The 25,689-nt window shown below is 34.3% G+C and overlaps 1 protein-coding gene across 1 annotated transcript in view; it reads left to right on the top strand.

Annotated features, from left to right (window-relative positions):
- FSTL5 (follistatin like 5) overlaps positions 1-25,689 on the top strand; it is a 764,561-nt gene that overhangs the window by 671,900 nt on the left and 66,972 nt on the right. The window contains exon 13 of the mRNA XM_044224773.1: positions 14,479-14,628. Within this exon, the coding sequence (XP_044080708.1) occupies positions 14,479-14,628 (150 nt within the window). The remainder of the gene's footprint in view (positions 1-14,478; positions 14,629-25,689) is intronic.

Raw genomic sequence — 25,689 nt, 5'->3', positions numbered from 1 at the left:
TGATTTCTTATTGTTTGTATTTTTTTGTATTGTTTTCTTATTGCTTGTATTTTATATTTCATACATAGTAGTCAAAACTGCAATTTAGCACCAATGGCTGGTCATTTCTTTAATATCATTTTCATATTTCAGATAGGTCATAAATCTCAGTTTGCACAATTTAAGAGGTGGTGTAGAAAGAAAAACAACAGCAAATTAATTCCCTCACGTGTACCTTATTAACTGTTTGAATTGCTTTAAAAAAAATATTGCTGAAAGAATTTAAAATGAACAGTTTTGTATTTTTCCATATACTTCTCATATAATGATCTTATATGTTTCTCAGATGAAAATTGGAGATACAACTATATAACAAGAATAAAAAGATAAGAAAACTTAAACTTCAAAATTATTATCTCTTAACTATTTAATATAGTAATGCATTACCCATTAAAACTCCTTTTTTTGTATTTTAGTAATTTGTCTTTAAAATTTTATTTAAACAGTTTAAGAGGACATACAGTAAATTAAAGACAAAACCTAAAGTTCATCTTTAGATGAAACTTTAGATGAAACACAGCAATCTTTCCATTCCCTCTTGAAATCTCATCTGTGCAGTGCTAAAGAAAATGAAACACAAGCCACTATCCAGTGGCACAACTACCAGCAGTCTAAGCTGCCCAAAATCACCACCAAAGTGTTTCTTATTTCAGAAACTGGATCCATTTACTACTCTATCTTCAGTGTTCTTTCTTCCATCTCGAAAAAGACCCTAAGGGCCACTTCTACCTCACCTCGATCTTGAGATGAAAAATGTACTTTCTATGATGAGGGCAGAATAAAATGAGCTTAACATATTTAAAAAGCTATATACTAGTATCATTTTCATTGAAGAATAGTAACTTTTAATAAGAAAGTTACAGGGATAAAAGGTGAAGCACAGGAATATAGTCAATGGTATTGGAAGAGTGTTGTAGGTGACGGATGGTAGCTACGCCTGAGGTGAACACAGCATAATGTAGGAAAATTTCAAGTCACTGCACTGTGCACCTGATGCTAGTGTAATATTGTGTATCCACTGGACTTCATTTAAAAAGAAGTAACTGTTTAATGTGTAATTTTCAGCATATACTTATCTAGTAATATAATTTCTTAAAAATGTATTTTATTACTGATATCTTATTTATGAAATTATTTGGAAAACTTAAAGGTAGAATAAAATAATAGCAGATCTGTTTAAATAATCTGTATACATTTTAGGGGATTTGCATTGAACTAAATTGCAGAGGCATTTTTGGTGAATTCTCAATATAGTTTTCATGTTATTACTCAAGAATGTTTCTGAAACTGATAGTGTGGCAGAACTCCTATCTAATTCATAGTAAGAAAGAGACAATACAAAATACAATTCTGTGGGCAATATAATAAGTAAAGATTTAGTTTCAAAAAGAAAGGACAAAGAAAATGTACCTTTAGCTTGTATTTTCTTACTTATAATGAAGGAAGTTATTTTTTAACATAAAATTTATTCTAAACATTTGCAAAATATGCTTTAAAATGAGTCCGTTTTCATGGCTTTTATTTAACTGATATAAACATGATAAAATACATAGGTGTATAAATTATTTGGTCAGTATTTTTTCACTATAGTAAGAAATAGACTGTAAGGTCATTTTCAATAATAATTAAACAGTAAATAATATAAATCATATTAAAGTAATTTTAATAGTTTTTTAATTTAATTTTAAATTTTAAATTTTAAATTATTTTTAATTTAATTTTTAATAATTTTTAAAAGAATACTCACCTAAAAGGTAAAGTTAATGTTATTAAGTATAGATATTCTGATGTGGAACAAATTTATATGTGTGTTAGAATAAGGCTTAAAAATAGAAATGCATATAGTTATCCTATAAACAGCTTTATACTTTGAGAAGATAAATTTATCACCCTTCAGAATAATTCGTTTCAGTAAACAGTAATCTTGCAAAAATTATTATGTCTCTCTTCCACATAAGGCACTTATGTGCTAGACAATATGGAAAGATGGAAGAACTCGATCAAAATGACATGTCACCATCTGCATTGTGAGATTATGTGCTACAGAAAAAAGCTCAATTCCTAAATGATATTACACAGTGTTTAACCAAATGTAGATTCTCCCACAACTGTAAAATTAACTCAATTTATGCTTTTAGGTCAACACTTCTTAAACAGTTACAAGATAAAATAAGGTATTCACAGGAAGAGATTACATATGCATTTTTTAAAGGTAATTAATAAAACCTATGTTGCTCCTCAACTAATGTCTCCAAAAAGAAAAATTAGTAAAATGCGCATTATCAAATCTCATGCATCACTACTAAAAAAAAAAAAAAAAAAGAGAGAGATGATCATTTAAAGAAGGAAAAGACATGTTATATTGTTTTTGATATTATCTCATTACAACTGTTCAATCCTTTTCCTTAAAAGTTTAACTCTTTATACTATGGACTTATAATGATTATAAATGATTTAATTTACTCCATTTTAATATAAGAATTTCAAAGCATCAAAGTAAATTAATCCAAAGAGATTCACTTACAATGTTTTATAAAAGTAAGCAATTGTATTTTGATAGATTTCATTTCTCTGTGCTCTGATCATATTACTTAAAGCAATTGCAGATTTCAAAATAAATAATACCTATTAAGTGGATAATCAGTAAGGCAAAGGAAATGAGCTCCACAAGTTGGACTGAAGTTAAAAAACTCAAGTTCAGTTTTGGGAGTCATGTTTTAAAGCCACATTAACAAATTATCATTAGCATTTGAAGGACATTTATGTAAAATTTATGATAAAATGTATTATTTCAAGAACAAGAACCATATGATACTCTCAAAAGATGCTGAAAAAGCATATGACAAAGTACAGCATCCTTTTCTGATCAAAACTCTTCAAAGTGTAGGGATAGAAGGTACATACCTCAATATCATCAAAGCCACCTATGAAAAACCCACCACTAATATCATTCTCAATGGAGAAAAACTGAGAGCTTTTCTGATAAGGTCAGGAACAATGCAGGGATGTCCATTATCACCACTGCTATTCAACATAGTACTAGAAGTCCTAGCCTCAGCAATCAGACAACAAAAAGAAATTAAAGTCATCCAAATCGGCAAAGAAGTCAAACTATCACTCTTTGCAAATGATATGATACTATATGTGGAAAACCCAAAAGACTCCACTCCAAAACTGCTAGAACTTATACAGGAATTCAGTAAAGTGTCAGGATATAAAATCAATGCACAGAAATCAGTTGCATTTCTATACACCAACAACAAGACAGAAGAAAGAGAAATTAAGGAGTCAATCCCATTTACAATTGCACCCCAAACCAGAGGATACCTAGGAATAAACCTTACCAAAGAGGCTAAGAATCTATACTCAAAAAACTATAAAGTACTCATGAAAGAAATTGAGGAAGATACAAAAAAATGGAAAAATGATCCATGCTCATGGATTGGAAGAACAAATATTGTGAAAATGTCTAATCTACCTAAAGCAATCTACGCATTTAATGCAATCCCTATCAAAATCCCATCCGTCTTTTCCAAAGAAATAGAACAAATAATCCTACAATTTATATGGAGCCAGAAAAGACCTCAAATAGCCAGAGGAATATTGAAAAAGAAAGCCAAAGTTGGTGGCATCACAACTCCAGACTTCAAGCTCTATTACAAAGCTGTCATCATCAAGACAGTATGGTACTGGCATTAAAAAAAAAAAAAAAAGACACATAGATCAATGGAACAGAATAGAGAGCCCAGAAATAGTCCCTCAACTCTATTGTCAACTAATCTTTGACAAAACAGGAAATAATGTCCAGTGGAAAAAAGACAGCCTCTTCCACAAATGGTATTGGGAAAATTGGACAACCACATGCAGAAAAATGAAACTGGACCATTTCCTTACACCACACACAAAAATGGACTCAAAATGGATGAAGGATCTCAATGTGAGAAAGGAATCCATCCAAATCCTTGAGGAGAACACAGGCAGCAACCTCTTCAACCTCAGCCGCAGCAACTTCTTCCTAGGAACATCACCAAAAGCAAAGAAAGCAAGGGCAAAAATGAACTATTGGGACTTCATCAAGATCAAAACTTTTGCACAGCAAAGAAAACAGTTAACAAAACCAAAAGACAACTGACAGAATGGGAGAAGATATTTGCAAACAATATTTCAGATAAAGGGCTAATATCCAAAATCTATAAAGAACTTATCAAACTCAACACCCAAAGAACAAATAATCCAATCAAAAAATGGGCAGAAGACATGAACAGACATTTCTGCAAAGAAGACATTCAGATGGCCATGAAAAATGCTCCACATCACTCAGCATCAGGGAATGGCTAAAATTAACAAGTCAGGGAATGACAGATGCTGGCAAGGATGTGGAGAAGAGGGAACCATCCTCCACCGTTGGTGGGAATGCTAGCTGATGCAGCCACTCTGGAAAACAGCATGAGGTTCCTCAAAAAATTGAAAATAGAACTTCCCTATGACCCAGCAATTGCACTACTTGGTATTTACCCTAAAGATACAAACATAGTGATTTGAAGGGGCACGTGCAACCAAGTGTTTATAGCAGCAATGTCCACAATAGCCAAACTATGGAAAGAACCTAGATGTCCATCAACAATGGATAAAGAAGAGGTGGTATATATATACAATGGAATACTATGCACCATCAAAAGAAATGAAATCTTCCATTTGTGATGACGTGGATGGAACTAGAGGGTATTATGCTTAGCTAAATAAGTCAATCAGAGAAAGACAACTATCATATGATCTCTCTGATATGAGGAAGTGGGGATGCAACATGGGAGGTTTGGGGGTGTAGGAAAAGAATAAATGAAACAGGATGGGATCAGGAGAGAGACAAACCATAAGATACTCTTAATCTCACAAAACAAACGGAGGGTTACCGGGGGAAGGGGGTTAGGGAGAGGGTGGTGGGGTTATGGACATTGGGAAGGGTTGTGCTATGGTGAGTGCTGTGAAGTGTGTAAACCTGGTGATTCACAGACCTTTATCCCTGGGGCTAATAATACATTATATGGTAATAAATTTAAAAAAATTTAAAAAATGTATTGTTTCAAACAAAGAACCAAATTGAATGATGGGAAGCTATTAGGGAGAGATTTATGCTCTTTAGTCAAAATGAAATAGCCTATCTTACAAAGAAGTCTTCCTCTTCTTGAAGTTAAAAACAACAACAACAACAAGACTAGGTATCCAGCCATCAGAAAAATTATACAAGGGAATGTGTACATTTGGCATTTAAAGAAATGTTTAATTGATCTTTTTATTGATGAGTCTTCTAATCAATAGTTGCAAGGGACCACTTGAACAAGTATTTTTTGCTGCTACTTAAAGAAATTAGAGTATATAACATATTAGAAAGAAATAAGCCCCATATTCCCATGATATTCATTAGTATTCATAATGATGTCATGCTTATGAATTTTTCATTATTTTAATGAATTTTTTACATACTATAGCTCAGCTTGTTTGCTCTCATCCATTCTTTCTGTCTCTTTTTCCTTTTCTTTTCTCTCTTCTTTTCTTTTTTGTTTTCTTTTCTTTTTTCTTTCTGGTCAGTTAACCTCATGTGTTATTTGATAAGAAAAAAATTTGTTAATCTTATTGTTTTTCCCTCTACCTAACCACCTTACTAATTGTGTTTTGTAAAACAAAGTCAGGAAAGATGATTATTACTTTCATACAAATCAAATCTTCATTATGTTGGGGATCAAAATTAAACACAACTAATTCTTTAGTTTCAACTATCCCCACTACTATTTAAGTTATCCACCATGAACCAAATTGGTCCATATAATTTACACTTTCTGATATCTACCATAATTGTCCAATTGTTTTAGTGCCTGATATTAGCTTTTAATACCAACACTTTTTTGTCAAACACTATTTACTGATTTTTCAACATAACTTTATACTTTTGGTTTTGATATTTAATTTGGCCTTCCCATTATTCAAATTTATGCCTTTCCCAACAGACATTAAGTTCCTGCCCCAGAGATTCTCTGTGTCTATTGGCCCCTGGACCAACCCTGAGATAGGATTTCAGCTCCTTTACAAGAACCAAGAGAACCAAGATACAAACCGTCTAGTCCTACATTTATAAAAGTTCTACAGTTTTCTTCTTTTATATTCTGTAGACATTTGAAATTTAACACTCTTAAAATTTATTTTTTAACTGCTATCATAATATTTTTATAAAGTGGGTAAAACGTTTTCCATTTAAGCAAAGTAGAAGTAATTCAGAGAGCTTGTTTTTGTTTTTGTTTCCTTTTTTGAAAACAACTGACAAAATCCTATTTTTAAAAAGATGTTTTTTGTTTATTTGACAGACAGAGATCACAAGTAGGCAGAGAGGCAGGCAGAGAGAGAGGGGGAGGCAGACTCTCTGCCTAGCAGATAGCACGATGCGGAGCTCCATCCCAGGACCCTGGAATCATGACCTGAGCCTGAGCCGAAGACAGAGGCTTTAACCCACTGAGCCACCCAGGTGCCCCCAAAATCCTATTTCAATCCCCTCAGTTTCTAGACAAAATGAGAAAGGTCAAGTGATTTGCTCAGGATCACAGAACTACCAAATGATAGAGGGGGAAAACATTCTCTTTAATTCTCTCAATGCAACAAGTATTCCATACTTCAAGTACCTCTCTGAAACTCTTAAATATTCACAGTGAACTATTCTCCAAAACATTATGGAAAATTGAAAAAAATTGTAAAAATATGTAGGCTATTATAGTTTTACGAAATATAGCCCTTAGAAAATTTTGTGTATGAAAATGACAGATATGGAATTCCTGGGTGGCTCAGTAGTTTACACGTCTGCCTTCAGCTCAGGTCATGGTCTTGGGATCATAGGATTGAGCCCTGCTTGCATCTCCCTGCAGGCCAGGGGATGGGGGAACATCTGATTCTCCCTCTTCCCCTGCCCCTCCACCCTGCTCATGCTCTCTCTTTCTTTCAAATAAATAAATAAACAAAATATTTAAGAAAAGGAAATAACAAGTAACATCATTGATCACTTGAACTTTTCAAACATGATTTTATTTAATGTGCATAATAATCTCGTGTGATAGGTAATATTGTTATACCATTGCAGTATATGAGGATCAAAAGGAGTATTTACACAGCTAATGTGAATGTAAACCTGGACATGACCTCTTGGTCTGGTTGACTTCAAGGACTATTTTCATAACCTCTCTAACTAATACACTGTCCCTAAAGAAACTGGTTCTCTATTTATGACAGTGTAATGTTCTCAACTCCATTTTTATTATAACACTGAAAGACATAAATACAATCTTCTTATATTAAAATAATTGAAAGTTTCTGTAATGTTTTCTTTGTACTTTTGATATCCTAGAATCAAAATCATGCTGTATGATGGTTTTCTAAGATAGGCCAAATTAAGACAAATCACCTCTTACATTTCCATGACTACCTATGCTTTGACTTATATGAGCTAGACTGTTTATATACATTAATATATGAAATGGCAGATATAATTATATAGATTAATATATGTAATTATACAAAAAATCCAGTTGTATTGCTCAGGTATAACCAGTAATCTCAATTAAAAATTGATAAAAGTATTTAAACTTCAGGTCTTTCTTTTTTAAAAAATGTTCCACCAGGGTGATAACCACTAATATTAAATTAATAATACATTATTGTAAAATCTCATTTTTTTAAAATATTGTAAAACCTGTTTTACAGGTTTCAGCAGAGTATACTGTTTTTGGTGTATTCAAAAAAGCTTAACCTTGATCACATTAATTTCCAGATGGCTATGAAAAATATCCTAGGAATCCCAACCTAGACATTCCATACAGTACAAAAGAACCTTTGTTTCATTTGTCTTGATTCATGATAACCTGAACGAAATCTCATTGAGAATAATTATTTGTGTTCTATTGATTAAGTGAACACTATTTTTTAAAGTGTTTCATTATTTACTTTTCTATATATCTCAGTAGACTCAGATTATGACAGTTTGGATTTTAAAAAGAGAGAGAGACAGAGAAGAAAGCTCAAAATCAGTTGTTTCTTAAACTATCTGGGGGGAAGAATCACTTTGGTTTTTGTTCTATATATATATTTTTTTAACCAGTAAGTATTTTTCATTCCAAGAAACCTTCCAGGCAATTTTGACACCACCCAAACTGATCTAAATCCTGTTCATAAAGATAAGTTTACTGATCATAGGAGCACATGGCTATTTTGGCACTGTCAAATTACTATAAAAGGTTCTAAATGTTTATTTTCAATTTCAATATTATTCTCAGCTTGGTAACAAATGGTATGCCAACTGGCAGCTGTTTGCACGCAACATTTTGAATAATGCTGTTCTAAAATTCAGTTTTTCAATCATTCTGGATGACATGGCATGACTGAGAAGTATACACTTTTGACTTTTCTTTCTACAATAAGTAACATTTAAACAAGTATTTACTGAGGAAATACTGTATCTTTTCTAGCGTGTTTGGAAAAATGTAAAAATATAGGAAGAGAAAAGGCTAACATTTTAACTGGAGGATGATAGTACAGGGTTATATGCCAAGTTTTGTGGCACAAAATGTAAATATAATAGAAGTTTAGACAAGAAGAAAATCAGGAAGATTAAAAGTCACATAGGTATTGGAAATATGATGGCCAAATGTAGATTGAAAATAATTTGATTAATAAAATGTGTGGTATGCTCTTTACTGTCTGTGGAAAATCATTGGATTTTATGAAATTTTGTTGTGAATATTCTAGCAAGAACAGACTGTTAGAAAATAATGAAGATCATGTTATACATTTTGAATAAGATTTTTACAACTTCTTTCTTTCTTTCTTTCTTTCTTTCTTTCTTTCTTTCTTTCTTTCTTTCTTTCTTTCTTTCTTTTTTCTTCCCCAACGTCCCTCTACTCCTACTCTACGTCCTACTCTACGTCCACTCTCAGTTACTGCCAAAGAAAGGAACTATTACGACAGTCTTAAGAACATGACTGGTAAAGAAGCAGAAAAATTTATCAATGCACAACTACTAAAATCAAATTATTTTCAATAATTAGTGACCAGATCAGTAAGGCAACCAGGTCTAAAATATAACTAATAATTTTCAAACTTAAATGCGACGTATTGATCAGAATATCAAACTGTCTTTCTCTCATTCTTTGACAATATACATGTCCAGTAGTTCAGTACCTACCTACCTAGGAGTGTCTATCTACCCCCGTTGGGTGAATCCACATGCTGCCAAAATCAATCCCTAAACTAGATGAATACATGTTAGATCACCTTATATGTTACATATTTATTTCTTCCTTTTTAAATACTACTAATGCCACCTTATTTTTATTCAAGTTCTGTGTATTACTTACTGTATTTGTAATCCAAATTATGTAAAAGATCAGATATTTACTTTTCTGTTTAACTTTAGAGAACTCTAATCTATTTGTATTTAATTACCTAGCCTTTTTAGTGCTTTTGTTTCCTGTGCTCCTGGGCCTGGCATTCCTTAGACTGTTGTCTACTTATAAACAAGATATTTTATATACCAACCATACTTATGTTCTGTATATAGACTTATACATGATTATTACTATTAATTTTACTCTGCTATTTTATCACTCAATAGTCTTTTATTTTATGGAATCATTTAGTTTTTTTTTCAATAAAGTTCCCTAATATAAACCAAAACTTATATATCTTTACATAGATAATGTCTGTTTATATTATCTGTGTATTCTCTCCCTTTCTGTCATCTATCTATTCTCTATCTATAATTTATTTGCGGGTGCTCATGTGTATCTATGTGTATTTCACCTTTTTTTTCGATTCAGTTTTTAATTACCTTTAATATAGTATACTTTTTTTTTTTTACTTTGTTTATTTCAAATTGTTCATTTAACAGATTTTTTTCTATGAAGAGACTGATAGAGGAAGGAAGGCCTGGTGACTGACAAGTCACAGATTAATCTCTTTGTATCATTCAATCGTGATTACAACCAGGCAGTAAGAGTGAATATACTTTTGACTCACCTGGGTGGCTCAGTTGGTTAAGTGTCTGACTCTTGATTTTGGCTCAGGTCATGTTTTCAGGGCTGTGAGCTTGAGCCCTGCCTTGGGGTTTGTGCTGGACATGGAAGGCTTAAGATTCTCTCCCTCCCTCTCCCACTGCCTCTCACCAACCCCTCTCTAAATCAAATCAATAAATAAAAACGAATGCACTCTAAGAGGAATTTAATGTAAAGGAAATAGAATAGAAAACCAAAGTCTGAGGCTTACCTTTCCTGAATCATAATTAAGGAACATAACATAAAGAAGCCACTATGACAGAATTTCACTAATAGAATTTAAATGATAACTAGGATAGGGAACTATTCAAGAATGAGATCAACAACATTTTATTCTGCAAAGGTTCATATAGTAAATATCTTAAGCTTTGTGGTCCACAGAATCTTTATCTGCCATTATAGCATGAAAATGGTCATAGACAATATTTAAGTCAATGGTTTTGGCTTTGTTCCAATAAACCTTTATGTAAATTTGAATTGAATTCCATATAATTGTTACATGTCATAGAGTAGTATTCTTTTGATTTTTGTTCCGACCATTAAGAAATGCAAAAACGTTCTCAGTTTTTGGGACATGTACCAGAAAAGGCAATGATATGAATTTGGCCTGGGGCCATTATTTGCTGATTTTTACCTTGCAAAAATGAAAGAATATTTTAGGAAGAATAAATGTCTGAATAGCCAAATTCATCAGAAACTATAAGCAACTTGAGAGCAGGCATTCTTGTATATTCATAGTTTTATTTCCAAATATAATTTTCACACTATCTTCCACATAGTAAGTACTCAATAAGTGCTTCCCAACAAGAAGTAAAGACTAATGATTGGAAATTCTGAGGCCACTGGTGATCTCTCCTGTTTTGAAAGAGAGAGGATGATGAAAGCTATTTGAAGTAAGAACAATTTAGACTGAAAGGTCAGGAAATGGAGGTAAATTTCTAGACAGCTTGTTTAGTGTCTGAAGAGAATTGGATGATTGGAAGGTAAAGAAGATAAATCCAAGTAATGTTTCGTTATTCTTTCTTCTTAAATTGCATTGGAATGTTGACATTGGATGTGACTACAATGACAAATTAAATACAGGACAGATCTTCCTGAAGGCAAAGGACAGTGGACAAATCTATGATTGGAGAGAAGGTTGAGAGGAGGGGATAATGATAGAAACTTACTGAGTTGGATGCAAGGAAAATGGAGGTGCTTGTGACAAATAACATTTGTCCCCGACATGAATGACAGAATATGTGCTGAAAGAGAGACTATGGGGAAGAAGAGGACAGAGAGATGGGAATTTGGAGATTTGAGGGAAATGCATTTTTTTAAAAGATTTTATTTATTTCTTTATTTGGAGGAGAGAGAGAGAGAGAGATTGAATGAGGGGAAGGGCAGAGAGAGAGAGAATCTTCTCAAGCAGACTCCCCACTAAGTGTGAGTCCGACTTGGAGCTCAGTCCCACCACCTGGAGATCATGACTTGAGCTGAAACCAAGAGCTGGAGGCTCAATGGACTGAGCCACCCAAGCATCCTGGGAAATGTATTTTTAATAGTCAATCAATACAATAAATAAAAATGGCAAAGTCCTATAGAAGATGAATGCATACATCCACCTAACTGACCTACTTATTTTTAATAATCAGGTATCATGAGCATTATTTTAAATGTTAAATCCAAATTAATATCATCACTAGAAACATCTTGTTTGCCTTTAAAATTTTGGAAAGAGATAATGTATACACAGGATGTAATTAAATATGGAAATTACTTAAAGGGAGATAGATAATTTCTAACTATGAACTAGAATTTTCTTTTTCTTATTGACTCTTACCCTTATTAGTTCTAATATCTTATTAATTCCTTTTACTCTAAATTGTGGTACACATTTCTATAAAAAGTGATTTAATTAAACTTCTTGATATAATTCCTCACCATTTTCCTCATCAGTATGTATTATCTTAATTTTATTTTGCATCTTTGGTTTTTTTTAGCTCATCTTTTATCTCATTAAATGCCTAATGCATGTAAAAAATATTCCTCTAAAATTCCCATCCATAGAAGCAAATATTAATCTATGTGATCTGAAAAAATAAAAGTGCCGTTGTAAAATGGAGCCTAATAGACTATAATCAGAAATAATGGCATAAAGTGAAGCAAAGAAAACTCAGGGTGGCTGTCAGGAAACTTTTAATGGCTTTGTAAAAATGCTTGTGAGGCTGATCAGGGACATCTTACAGAGACAGCATACAAATAGGAAATAATTCCCAGCAGAGCAGTTTATTTTACTGTTGAATAGTTTTGTAGCAAACAAAGGGGTGGAAATTGCTCCTGGTTCAGCAGTTGTTTCGCTGACAGTTATGTGTCAGGTCACTCACACTTCCTATTATTTTGGCAGATTTTGTTGGTAGCTTTTACACAACAGCAAAGAATTTATAAACAATTTTCCTGTGTTCAGAGCCTTTCATCAACCTTAGATTCCACTTTTTTTCCCCCACATATTTATGCCTCTGAAGTACATATTTTATATTGTGCTGGATTCTCACAAATTAGGCTCTTGTCAAAGATATTTAATATACTTCTGAAGCAATATGTTTGGTATAGAAAGTAATGTTTCAGTGAATTGATGAGTGAAACTGTTTTGTGCATGTGCTGAGGACAGAGTTCAGGTTTGTGAGCCTGCTTGAGGGTGCTGTGGACATGATTCAGGATGACCCCACTGGTAATCATTTTAAAATGATAGTGGTACATCCCATGTAGTGGAGTTAATTCTCTACCTCCAGAACTACCAGAATCACGCATTAGATGTTTAGTTTTTAATTTGTTTGGTTATGTTCTGGAAGCCTGGGAATAACATGTACTGTTTAAAGGAAGACCCTACCATATGTTCCGGGTGTTTTGACAGTGCGTGGCAACTTCTGGATTGAATCTTAAAAATCAGTGGACACTCCAGATTCTCCCTGAATCATATCTGAAATTTGGAGAACGAAAACAGCAGACTACACGTTGAGCTCTCATTTCAAAGTGCTCTGGTTTTTATATTATTTTCTAAATTTTAAGCAAAGAGAAAAACCACCTACTATGTTTGTGCTCCTTCCAAAGGTGTTATTATGGTATATCCATTTTAATTACTATATGTAAAATGTGATTTGCTGTCAGTATTATCTTTAAAAGAAGTGCTTAGTGGTGTTGATTATGTAAGCTTTGTTAATTGTAGTTCGTGATTATTAAATACAAATGGTGAATGAAATCTCTGCTGAAAAGAAATGTTTTTATTTGAATTAGAGAAGGAGAGTGTTCTAATTTAACAGTTACTAACTGGAATATATAAATCAATAAATTAGATATTAGTAATCAGTGATCATACCTAAATCATAAGACAAATGAAACACTAGAATCATTACACACATATTTTATGTTTAGATAACAAATATTTCTTCTTAGTGGTTTTCTAACTATAGGTAAAGTGAGACAATTATAAAACAAAAAGATCAGTGAATAAAAGAAAAACCTGAAAGAAAAATAATGGGCTAAATGACGTTTCTTCCATTTGTGATGTGTCTACCAGCACAGATCCCTTCAACATTCACTTATTAACAAAATTCAGGATAGGAGGGAATAGAAGTTTTTATGTGTGTGTGTGTTTTGTTTTTGTTTTTGTCTCATTTATGACAGTCTGGCACAAACAATATAATATTCCACCAGAAAACAGTTATGGGTGAAGGAATAGAATAATAATATGCTTGGATATATTAAAAGATTTTGTAAAATTTGACCTTGATAAAAATTGAAAAATAAAATAAGCCTTATGAATAACTACCTTTTTATAATTTTTTGAAGCTTCTGATTCTCCACAGATTAGAAAGCTTTCAATCACTTCTGGTAGATTTGGTAGCTTTTGAAAAGATCAAGGACAGGGCATGGGGCCAGCCACTGATGTGATAACCTCTAAATACACTCCAGTGTGACATTTAATGTCTGGTAAAGAAGCTTGAGATTGGAGGATTTGAGAGAAAACTTTGAATTTATTATCTATTTCTGAAGTTACTGAGTTATGAACAAGATAGTAACATATGAAGAGGCTATATCCTATTAGAAATAAGTAATTAAGAGCCTGATGAAATTTATATCAAAGGGTTATTTCCATTGATTTATATTTAAGGGGATTGTTTAATTTAGTACACACACTATCTCTCTGTATGTGTATATATATATATATATACACACACATATATATGTGTGTGTATATATATATTTAATTTTGATGTTGAAAGTAATAAAGCATCAAACATTAATTTTGCTTCTAATATGCCATATCCATCTTAATTTAAAATACTCACTTTTTCCCCTGTTTTCTAAATTATAGGATGAAGTCTGTCCCAAAGCTAAAGAAGATGAAGCTCAGAGGTGTGTGTGGGCCTCAGCTGTTAATGTCAAAGACAAGTTCATTTATGTTGCACAGCCAACTCTGGACAGAGTCCTCATTGTTGATGTGCAGTCCCAAAAAGTTGTTCAGGTATGAACGATCCCTGCTTTTGAAGGTGACTTTTTAAAAAATTATTTATTTTTTTGCAATTCTTTACCAGGTAACTTGTACATTGCCATCTGATTGTCATTGATAATTTGTTTTATTACTTGGATAACTGGATAATGTGTGCATTTTCTGCAAACTTTCCTCTTAGTCTGTTGCTTGAGTTTAATGAATTAAAAATAATTTTTCTTATTTTCAAAAATTAGATTCCATAAACACATCATAATAGTAACATGATTAGTTCCACAAAAATCAACCTCAGATTTATTTATTCTGTTAGAACCAGGAGAGTTCCAGTCAGACACTAATTAAGGTATTCCTAGTTACCATTCCAGAAACAGTATTATTTCTTCCTTACTTGATTCTTAACAAAAGCCAAGATAATAGTAGACTGTTAGATAATAATAATTTAGTAGGTTTTACTATAGTAGTAAAACAAGGAATATGTGTATAGGTCAATGACAGAGAAAAAAAAATCCAAATAAACATTGTCATGGTCATGGTTATAGAAAAAAATTCTGGTTTGAGTCTCCAAATGTTTCATTCCCAGTTCTTTCCAAAGTTGTTTAACTTTGGCAGTCTATTTGTACTCAATTGCACAACAGCCAGGGATGGTATGGGGTTTGCTTCTAGGTGGCCTGGCTATAGTAACTGGGCCCTTGACTCTTACTATAATCTCTTGCTTCTCAGATCAGAGGAAACAAATTTAAAACAGCTTTATTAGATATGCATAATCCACGAAATGGAATTAATAATTGTAAATATCTCATAAAGTTGTATTTAGAATTAACTTAATGCATATAAAACATTTATAGCAAAAAAATATAGCAGATCTTGGCATATAGAAGTGATTTACATCTACTTACTATCAAAGTTTCTGAGAGACACTAGAAACTAACCATTCCTTATATTTGTCCTTCTATTTTTCATCCATATTGGTTTGAAATCAAATATTGAAGTAACTCCTCTAATGATTACTGACTAGAACTACAAAAAGTGGCAATAAGTTCAAAGTTAGGGCTTTTCATTCTAAGAGTCCTTCATAGCTTCACATGATATCATCCAATCATCCATCTATCTATCCATCCACTCTTTGTATACTTATCAATTGCCTTCTATGGATGTTTGGTAGGGCAAATAAAAGAGTGAAAAGTGTTTCTACTGAAAAACTCTGTTGTCTCTGGTTTTACAAATTTACAGTGGATATTTAGTCTAATGGTTAAATTTCTAATAAGAGAGTGACTGGTATAATCATGAGGAAAAGGATCAGTAACTGTTCTACCAGAAAACTTCTCTAAGGCCTCTAGGGTTGCATGGTTCACATATATATCCAGTCTGATGGTTCAGTATCCACCTTGAGAATATATATTTTTCTGTGTATTTCACCTCTTTTGTCTGAGACTTCTGGATTTTGACCAAGTTAATTTGATCTTGATTTCAGCTATAACATAGGTGATCAAATTATAGGCATTCAGTTTAGGATTATTTAGACGCTATAGCCAGCAGGTTAAAATTAGAAGTATGTTTCAGAAATAATCAAATTGGTCTTTAAATTTTGTTTTCAAACTAGAAATCTATGCTAATTATGTATTACCTACTAGATATTCAAAAGCGAGAAAAACTAATATCATTGATCTTCATATCCTTTCCATCTTCAGACAACAGTATAAAATTTAAAATTTAAAAATTAAAATTAATAGAAAATACTATAATGAAATGCAAAAGTCACATAAATTATATTATTTTTCAAAGTGCCTCTAATTGCTATGAAATACCAGGGAATGTAAAAGATAATATATAATGCTAAAATATTTTTAAAAATCATGTTTATGATATAATCATTATGGAGTATTTTTAAACAAAAATCTAACATTTACTTTTTTATAGGCTAGAAAATTGGGCCTCAGTCCAAATGAGTTCTTATGATCTTATTATTAAAATAATAATGATGATTTATTGCTCCTTCTAGTCCTTAACTATTCATAGATAATCATAATGTATATTTATGCCACCATAAATAAACATTGACTGATTTTAAATATTACATCAGTGGAAATATATAGCATTCAATTTTTGTATCTGGCTACTTTGTGCTACATTATAATCATAAGATTATTTTGTTTAAATGTAGGTATAGTGTGATTCTTTCTTTGCTGGAGATAAATCAATTACAGTTAATTATTTGTTGATTCTCATTTGAAAATTCACCTAAATTTATTTAAAAGCATAAAATCAATACTCATGGGGCTTTTGTGGTCATGCAAGGACATGAACAGAATGGTTAAAAATTTGTCACCCAACACACACGTTTCTAGCTGAAGTTGAATAAGAAGATACTCTGCATTCTTGTGTCAGTTTTTATACTGTAAACAAGAGTCCTTTTCATGGACTTTTTAGTACTACGTGTTTTGCATTTTTGTGTTTTGTTGGCAACTCTGTTGCTTAAAATGACTCCTAAGCACAGTGTTGAAATGTCGCCCTCGACCCGCAAGGATGACAAGAAGCCCCGGTTCAGATCTATCTTCTCTCTCTTTATTTCCCCAAGTCCACACACTTATATACGTTTACATGACCAATCAGTGAACAAGGTGACCAATAAGGGGCCAAACAATGGGGAGAGCCAATGAGAGTCCTGTTACTATGCTGATTAAATTTGAAACAGCCAATGACCATGTCCTCCTTTAGGTGGGCTTCACCAGAAAGTTCGGTGTTTACTTGCAGCGTATTTTGCTGGCAGTGAGCCAAGCGCCATCTTGTAATGGTGGGGACTTTCCCGGCCGGAGGCGGTCCCCGACATCTCCCCCTTTTTTGTTTTATGGCAGAGATCGTGCCTGTCTTAGGTTGTCAGTAGCAGAAAACATCCTTACCCGTCATCAGACACAAAATATCAATGATCTCTGTCCTGTCTTAGGTTGGTATGCTTCTCTACTGATCTTACCCGTCTTTGACTACCGATCTAGCATGCTTAGCCATATCTGGGGAGATGTCCCAGCCTCTATTGACATAAGGGCTTGTACTATAGCTCGGCTCTGCTCTCGCTGCTGTGTTCTCCATTGGCGAACTTTTCTGAATAGAATCAGAATGCCAATAAGAAGGAGGACAAGAAGACCAATTGTGCCAGCCCACTGTTTGGTAAACTGGAACATATTGCTGAATGTTTGAAATAGCTCTGGGAGGGAAGCTGGTTGCACACGCGTACTCATGTGAAATTTTGAAAATCGTCAGACCAAGCACCCTGCAAATACTGGGAGAGCTGTCGGGAAACATTCTGTATAGGCTATGGGAGTTACACAAATTGCCGGGAAGGGTGCTATACATCCCAGTCCCAATAGGGCCCCCAATATGTCCACTTGTTCTTGAACCAAATCCACTCTCTGGTTGACTATTAGGATTCCTGCTTGCAGATGTGCATTGATCTGAGTCTGTGTTTGAAGGGCTGCTGCCGTTCCTGCTGCAAGGGTGTTCACAGCTTCCGCAGTGGGTCTAGTTGCAGCAAGCGAGACTGCTGCTGCCGTGGCAGCTGCTGTAGATATAGCCAATGCTGTCACAATGGCGGCTGTGATACCAAAATCTCTCTTATTTCTGGATAGCACCACCGGTAACTTGTCCTCTGGAATGAAAACTGGGATAGGAACATGGGTAGGGATACGCATAATCACAGCCAGCTTGAAGGCCGTGACATTCCAGCACTGGGAAAGATAGCAATTCTTAGTGCAATTCAACATATCATTCAGCTTGCTAGCATTTGTTACGAGGAAAAGGAACGGTGGCGAGACGCATATGGGAGTGGGCTGATAAGTAATATTATTGGGACAAGACACATTAACTGTTGTCTCAAAGGTACTAGAGTCATTTTGTTTATAAGAACAGTTGAGGAATTTGCCACCATTTAACATGGACACTGCTGAGATATCAGTACATGCTCCTAACAAGTTACAGACCTGCCATGCATCAAAGGGAGAGGAGGGAATATGAGAGAAGAGTTAGTCACTGGTAAAGGATATAGCCATGCTTTAACCACTGCTCACAGCTCTCTGGCTTGAGTCTGCCGCAGGAGGTGTAGCATCCTCAGCGTTATCATCAGCATCTTCAGCATCATGACTGGTGTTCGGAGGCAAGGCTGCACGCACCAGCCGCTCTGGGATCCAAATTGGAGCCTCTTTTTCCTGTGGAAAAACACATACAGACCCCCTACTCCATACTAACACTGGATCTGGTCCATTCCACTTTCCTGTGAGGATGTCCTTCCAAAGTACTAAAGGCTTAGGGGGAGCAGCAGCAGCACTTGCATGTCTGTCTGCAGCTGATTTACCTGTTTTGTCCAACGTTAAAAAATTCAAAATAAAGAAAATGGTGTTGAGCTTATCTTTAGGGGACCTGAAGGTGTCCCCTATTCCCCCTTTTTGTTAATAAAGCGCATTTTTTATTATAAGATGCGCGCGCTCCACAACACTCTGTCCTTGTGGGTTATAGGGTATTCCATGTATCAAGTGAATGTCAAGTTGTTGTAGGAAGGCTTTAAAGGGTTGTGAGGTGTAGGCTGGACCATTATCTGTCTTTAACTGGCATGGCTTTTCCCATGCCGCGAAAGCCTGTAGGCAATGGGCGATAACATCTCTGGATTTTTCCCCAGTATGCACTGAGGCGAAAATTATTCCAGAGCAGGTATCTACAGAGACATGAACATATCTTAACTTTCCAAATTCTGAAACATGTGTGACATCCATTTGCCATATATGATTAGGTAACAGACCCTTAGGATTAACCCCCAAAGAAGGTGCAGGTAGTAAAGTCAAGCAGTTTCTGCAGGAGACTACTAAGTCCCGTGCCTGTGCTTTTGTTATGTTAAATTTGAGGTGAAGAGTTAAAGCATTCACAGGGAACAGCTTATGATAATGTCTCGCCTGTGGCACTGGGTCCTCAATGGCAAAGGTTGATATGGCCCCGAGGCATTAATAGGTTTTACAGGGGCCAAACCCTGGATCACAGCTGGTCCCATTGAGGTATGTTTAGCAAGCCTTCATCTAGGAACCATGGAGCCGCCTTTTCCACTGTATTCAAAAAGGCCCGAGCAGTTTTTGCTTTTAGTGGAGTTCCATTGGCTTACAGCAGGTCTTCTAAAGACCCTTCTAACCGCACTTTAGATACTTCAGATCCCATTATGAACACACAGACAACAGACGCGGACGTTAAAGACACTAACACACTGACTTTTTACGCACATATACTTCAGTCGACCTTTATTCCCCGCTTTACCGCGGAATAAAATCCCGGCTCTATGGCCGCCTGCTTCTTATTGCGGTCTTGTACAAGATTGCCACCCCTTTAATCGTGGTCCCTTAAGAAAATCCCGGCTCTGTGGCCGCCCGCTTCTTATTGCGGTCTTGTACAAGATTGCCACCACTTTAATCGTGGTCCCTTAAGAAAATCCCGGCTCTATGGCCGCCCGCTTCTTATTGCGGTCTTGTACAAGATTGCCACCACTTTAATCGTGGTCCCTTAAGAAAATCCCGGCTCTATGGCCGCCCGCTTCTTATTGCGGTCTTGTACAAGATTCCCACCACTTTAATCGTGGTCCCTTAAGAAAATCCCGGCTCTATGGCCGCCCGCTTCTTATTGCGGTCTTGTACAAGATTCCCACCACTTTAATTGTGGTTCCTTCCCCGCTTACCTGCGGTTTTTCTCCTTGCAAGGTTTACTTACTCATTAACAATTCCCGGGTGCCGGCACCATTTGTCGCCCTCGACCCGCAAGGACGACAAGAAGCCCTGGTTCAGATCTATCTTCTCTCTCTTTATTTCCCCAAGTCCACACACTTATATACGTTTACATGACCAATCAGTGAACAAGGTGACCAATAAGGGGCCAAACAATGGGGAGAGCCAATGAGAGTCCTGTTACTATGCTGATTAAATTTGAAACAGCCAATGACCATGTCCTCCTTTAGGTGGGCTTCACCAGAAAGTTCGGTGTTTACTTGCAGCGTATTTTGCTGGCAGTGAGCCAAGCACCATCTTGTAATGGCGGGGACTTTCCCGGCCGGAGGCGGTCCCCGACATTGAAATGCCTGTGCAAGAAGGCTATGATGTACGTATTGGTAAGTTTCATTCAGCCATGAGTCCTAGTGTTATTTGGCTACAAGTTCAATGTTAATTAATGAACAATATATATTAAATAAAGTGTCTTTGAACAGAAACACATATGAAACAAAGTTATCTATTGATCAGTTGATAAAAATCTTAAGACCGGAGCCTCAAAGGAACCTAAGTATGTATTTCCCCTAGGAGCAATGGGTCAGTATTCAGAAACTCAGTGTTAGCGGTTATTTTATAGAAACAGCTACAACTGATAAATAATAGTCTATAAATGAAGTTGCAAGATATAGTAATGAAAGTTACTTCATACCGATTCTCTGACACAATGTTAGGCTAATTATTAGTAGCACCCATATAAACGCAAAATTTTAATATCAATATCAAGTAATATGATAATCATGATTAAATATGTTGAATCCAGATAAGGTTGTGTGTTAGGGAATTTTGCTCCTTAATTAAAAAAAAAAGTAATAGATTAATTTAACCAGATAATTTTAGAACTTAGCTGAAGAAAAAGAGAATAATCTGAATGTAAGAAGGAAAATATAAGGATACGTATATAGAGACACAAAGGAATTAATGTATAAAGGTAAAAGTTAAGTTATTGAAAAAACTAAAAATTAAAATTTTTAAAATCTAGTAGAACAATCAAAAAGAAGCTGGGAATTTTTTGCAAAAAATAAGGACAAAAGTCATGATTAACACTATTAGAACTGAGTAAAAGTATATAACCACACTCCTAGCAGAGAGTAAAAGAAACTAAGAAAGTATTAAGGTAAAAAATTATGGTATTGAATTTTTTAAAAAAAATTTTATTTATTTATTTGACAGACAGAGATCACAAGTAGGCAGAGAGGCAGGCAGAGAGAGAGGGAGAGGCAGGCTTCCTGCAAGCAGGGAACCCAATGCGGGGCTTGATCCCAGGACCCTGGGATCATGACCTGAGCTGAAGGCAGAGGCTTTAACCCACTGAGCCACCCAGGCACCCGTATGGTATTGAATTTTAAAAGCAAAATGGGAAAGAACAAATTAAAGGGAAAAGATGTTAATATCATGTAACCAAAATAGGAATAAAAAAGCAATCTTGATTTGAGAGTTCTAAAATAAAACAACAAAGAAAAATATTCTGCCCCAGATGGGTTTAGAGGTGAAAACTGACATGGTACTGATTTCCTGCTTTACTCACTCCACCTGTTCTGGCTAGAGCCTCTGTGTATTCTCAGATTTTCTATTACCAAAGACAAATCTAAAGCTTCTCTCCATGCATCTTGCCCCACACCACCATTTATCAGCCCATTGTCTCACTTCCTATGGCCTCCTTCTATTTGGAGAACAGTGGAAACCAAGAATAACGTACTAGATTTGTTCCTATTGTCAGAAAAATGTGAGAACTTAAACCACGGCACAAAAAGGCAGAGTGTCATGGGGTTACTTGCACAGCTCTGGCTAGATGTGTGATGATGTTGAATATTATGCTTCTCTCAATAAAAAGAAACGGTTTTGAATCGTAGGGGCTACTGAATACCTTACTGGAAAGAGGGGAAGTTAAAGTGCAGCTGTAGCGATTTGGGACATTCTGCAACAATCCGTTCTGTAGAAATGCAGAGATCACCATTGTTTATAAAATGAAAATTTCCATACTGGGTAGAATCCGTTTCCTGTTCTTACTGATAGGAATACTAGTTCTTGAAATCTATTACTGACTGTAAATATCAACCTAAAATTTTAGATCTATACCACAAAAGATTGTCTTTTTAAAAAACTAAAATTTTCTAGGCTTTAATTTGTCTAAGTTTTCACTTTCAAAGCCATGTATAATTTCAGTTTGTGAGCTCTTTAGATAATGAATTCCATGCGTCTACTTACCTGCTGGGTGAAAGAACACTGCCTTATATTTGTCTTAACATAACTTAGAATCTGTGAATTTCAGTCCTCAAAAGTACACGCTTGAAGGTGAATTATAAATATCCTAGTGGTTCTATTTTCATACTTGAAAATACCTCATTTCTTAGAATTGTAAATTCCCTCAAGGTTTTCCCAATTTAAAAACAGCATTATAGATTTTGCAGATTTAGATATTGAACCCTCTGTTTTATAAATTAACAATCCAAGAAGTTCAAGTTTTAAAACTAAAGAAAGAACATTTCTAGCTACTTAAAAGACTATATTGAAACAACAACAACTTTGTGATTTAAAGCTGTACTTATTGGGGTGCCTGGGTGGTTCAGTGTGTTAAGCCTCTGCCTTTGGCTCAGGTCATGGTCTCAGGGTCCTGCCATCGAGTCCTGTATGGAGCCCCGTATTGGGTCTCTGCTCAACAGGGAGCCTCCCTCCCCCTCTCTCTCTGCCTGCCTCTCTGCCTACTTTTGATCTCTCTGTCAAATAAATAAATAAAATCTTTTAAAAAATGAATACAGCTGTATTTATCTGCAAGGACAGAGCACACTCAAAGTCAACTGCCAAGTACGAAGTTAATTTTATAAAAAGTTAAACATTCTTTCTCAACTTGACCACTTTTCTCAACTGAGGCTAAGTTTAAGTCAATCTTTTTTGCATCCAAGTAAGTTATACTTCCTGATTGTGTGTTGTAGGCATTTATTTCTTTCTTTCAAACCTGAGTGTATTATACAGAAACAGCTAAGAATATTAACTATAACAGAAATTTAGTTAACCTTCTCCCAAACATGATAGAAAATGCCATGGAATTTTCTCTGGTGTACAGAAAAGGAACAAAACAACGAAGTCCAAAATCAATCTTGAAGAAAAAAAAAAAGAAAAGAGACAAAAAAGAACACTACTATTATTTAACTTTGATCTTATAAGCTTTATTTTTCAATCTAATTAAAGTAGATCCCTAGTGTTTTATACCGACCTTATCTAAGAAATCATATTTCTTACTACTTCTTTTTCATGCAAATACATGCAAAACAATACATACGAAAGACTGTGTGGATTGGCAGTAAATGTGCATTGAAGGTTAAAAATTTAAAGATTTGGAACAGCTTTGTTACATTTTATTATTAAAATGACAAATATTTTCTTGACATTTCTTGACAATATTTTAGAAAATTCATGATAAAATATTACCATTAGACTACATTTGTTTTCAGTGGATGCAACAATACCATTTTTATATTTTCATCTGCAGCTTAAAATATAAAAGGTCACAATGTTTTAATGGAATCGTTAAGATTGCTATCGCTTTAGCCATCAAATGTGTATTGCCTTTCTTACTGTGGAATTTTTGTCAGAGTGGCAGGCAGGTGATATTTGGCTGTATTAAAGACTGACTGGTAAACAACTGACCTTATTTTGTCTTCTATGGAGTAAAATCGGGTTCTGCTTGGATGCCAACGTGGCTTGTGACACCTCGGGAGTATTCTTAAGTGTCAGGAGCAGTCTCCTCCAGCCATTAGCACATTATCTTGAGAATCGACATCATTAGTTTAAATTAGGTTCACTTAATTAGCCAGCTGGTACTCTCCTTGTCAGGCTGATAAACAAGCTGTGCTTCACTGTTCCTTCTTGTTAAGACCAAACCCCAAGTTTTGTTTATCTTTGTTGCTATTATCAGTATAGATGTTTATGGATTATCAGTACCAGATGCAACTGGTCCATGATCATTATAGTGTATAGTTTAAATTTTTCTATTTGTCTCGTCTTCTCAAGAAACACTGATAAATTTGTGTAATACTGGGTAGTTGGGGATTATGAAGGAGTTAAGATTTGTGGATTGACAAAAAGAAAAAAAAAAAACCCTTACGATATATGTAAATTATATGCTCAAGCAATGTTTTAAAATATTAAATAAAAACATTTATTGATATCTTTATAAAGCTACAAATAAACCTTTTTTATTATTACATTATATAGTGTATTTTAAGGAAGGAATAGAAGAAGTTAATTCAACATGACAATATAACACTCCAAAAATGGTTCTTATATAGAAAGTTAAGAAATGCATTTTCAGACTTGAATATGTAGATCACTATTATTTATTAATTATAATAACAACACATTGTAATTTGAAAGATATTTCTTAAAGTGTTTAAAAGATCAATTCATTTTTGAAAGTAAGAATGTGGCTTAATTATCCGAATATCATCAGGCCAAGAAATAACACTGTGTACAGAAAACCATAGTGTTTATGATACTGGAAAGAAATTTCCAACCTATAGTATCAGAATCCTTAATTTAAACAAATCTTATGGAGTCATTTGATAGATCCAAACTGACCCTGTTTGTTCTATTATGGCCGGAATTTGAATCACCTGCTACAAATAAATCTCATTTCCATAGGCTTCTCAAGGCAAAGTCTGAAAACAAGTTTCCTAACAAAGTAATATCAGTAGTTAAATACAAATCTATGCAAAGTAATAGATGAGCAATCTATATAGATTAATTCTGGGGTGGAAGATAAATATATATGGAATATTTTCTTATAATCCCATATTCTTGAATGTTGTTATTCAATTTATATCATTTCTTCTTGATAAATGGTTGGTGGATATAGGGAAAAACAAAACAAGACAAAATAAAACAAAAAACTATATACACTAGTGGTCTCCAAAATGGAATGAAAGATGCTGACTTGTGAGAAAGAAATACTAGGATGTCATTAATATGTGTTTTTATCTTTAAAAAATCATGTTACACTTTATAATCTCTTAATATATGGACCAACATGGTAATCCTACATCATCTGTATGTTGAATGCTGATGTAATGCTCGATGGACAGGAGGGCACCTGAAGACGAAAGTAGGAGTTTTACAATAAGAGGGGATCAATATTGGTACTTTACTTCACTTTTATCTTTACAAAGGAGATAACAGTACTGCATACCTCAACACAAAAGTTGTTACAAAGATTAAATTAAAATAATTTTTATTTGTAAAACATTAAAAAACTTCCCTGTTCATAATAAGCATGGTACAGAGTATAATTGTCTTT

This window comes from Neovison vison, chromosome 11, assembly GCF_020171115.1.
Source record: "Neovison vison isolate M4711 chromosome 11, ASM_NN_V1, whole genome shotgun sequence".
NCBI lineage: Eukaryota > Metazoa > Chordata > Mammalia > Carnivora > Mustelidae > Neogale > Neogale vison.
The sequence above is the reverse complement of the archived record's forward strand: the minus strand, read 5'-3'. Positions and strand labels throughout refer to the sequence as shown.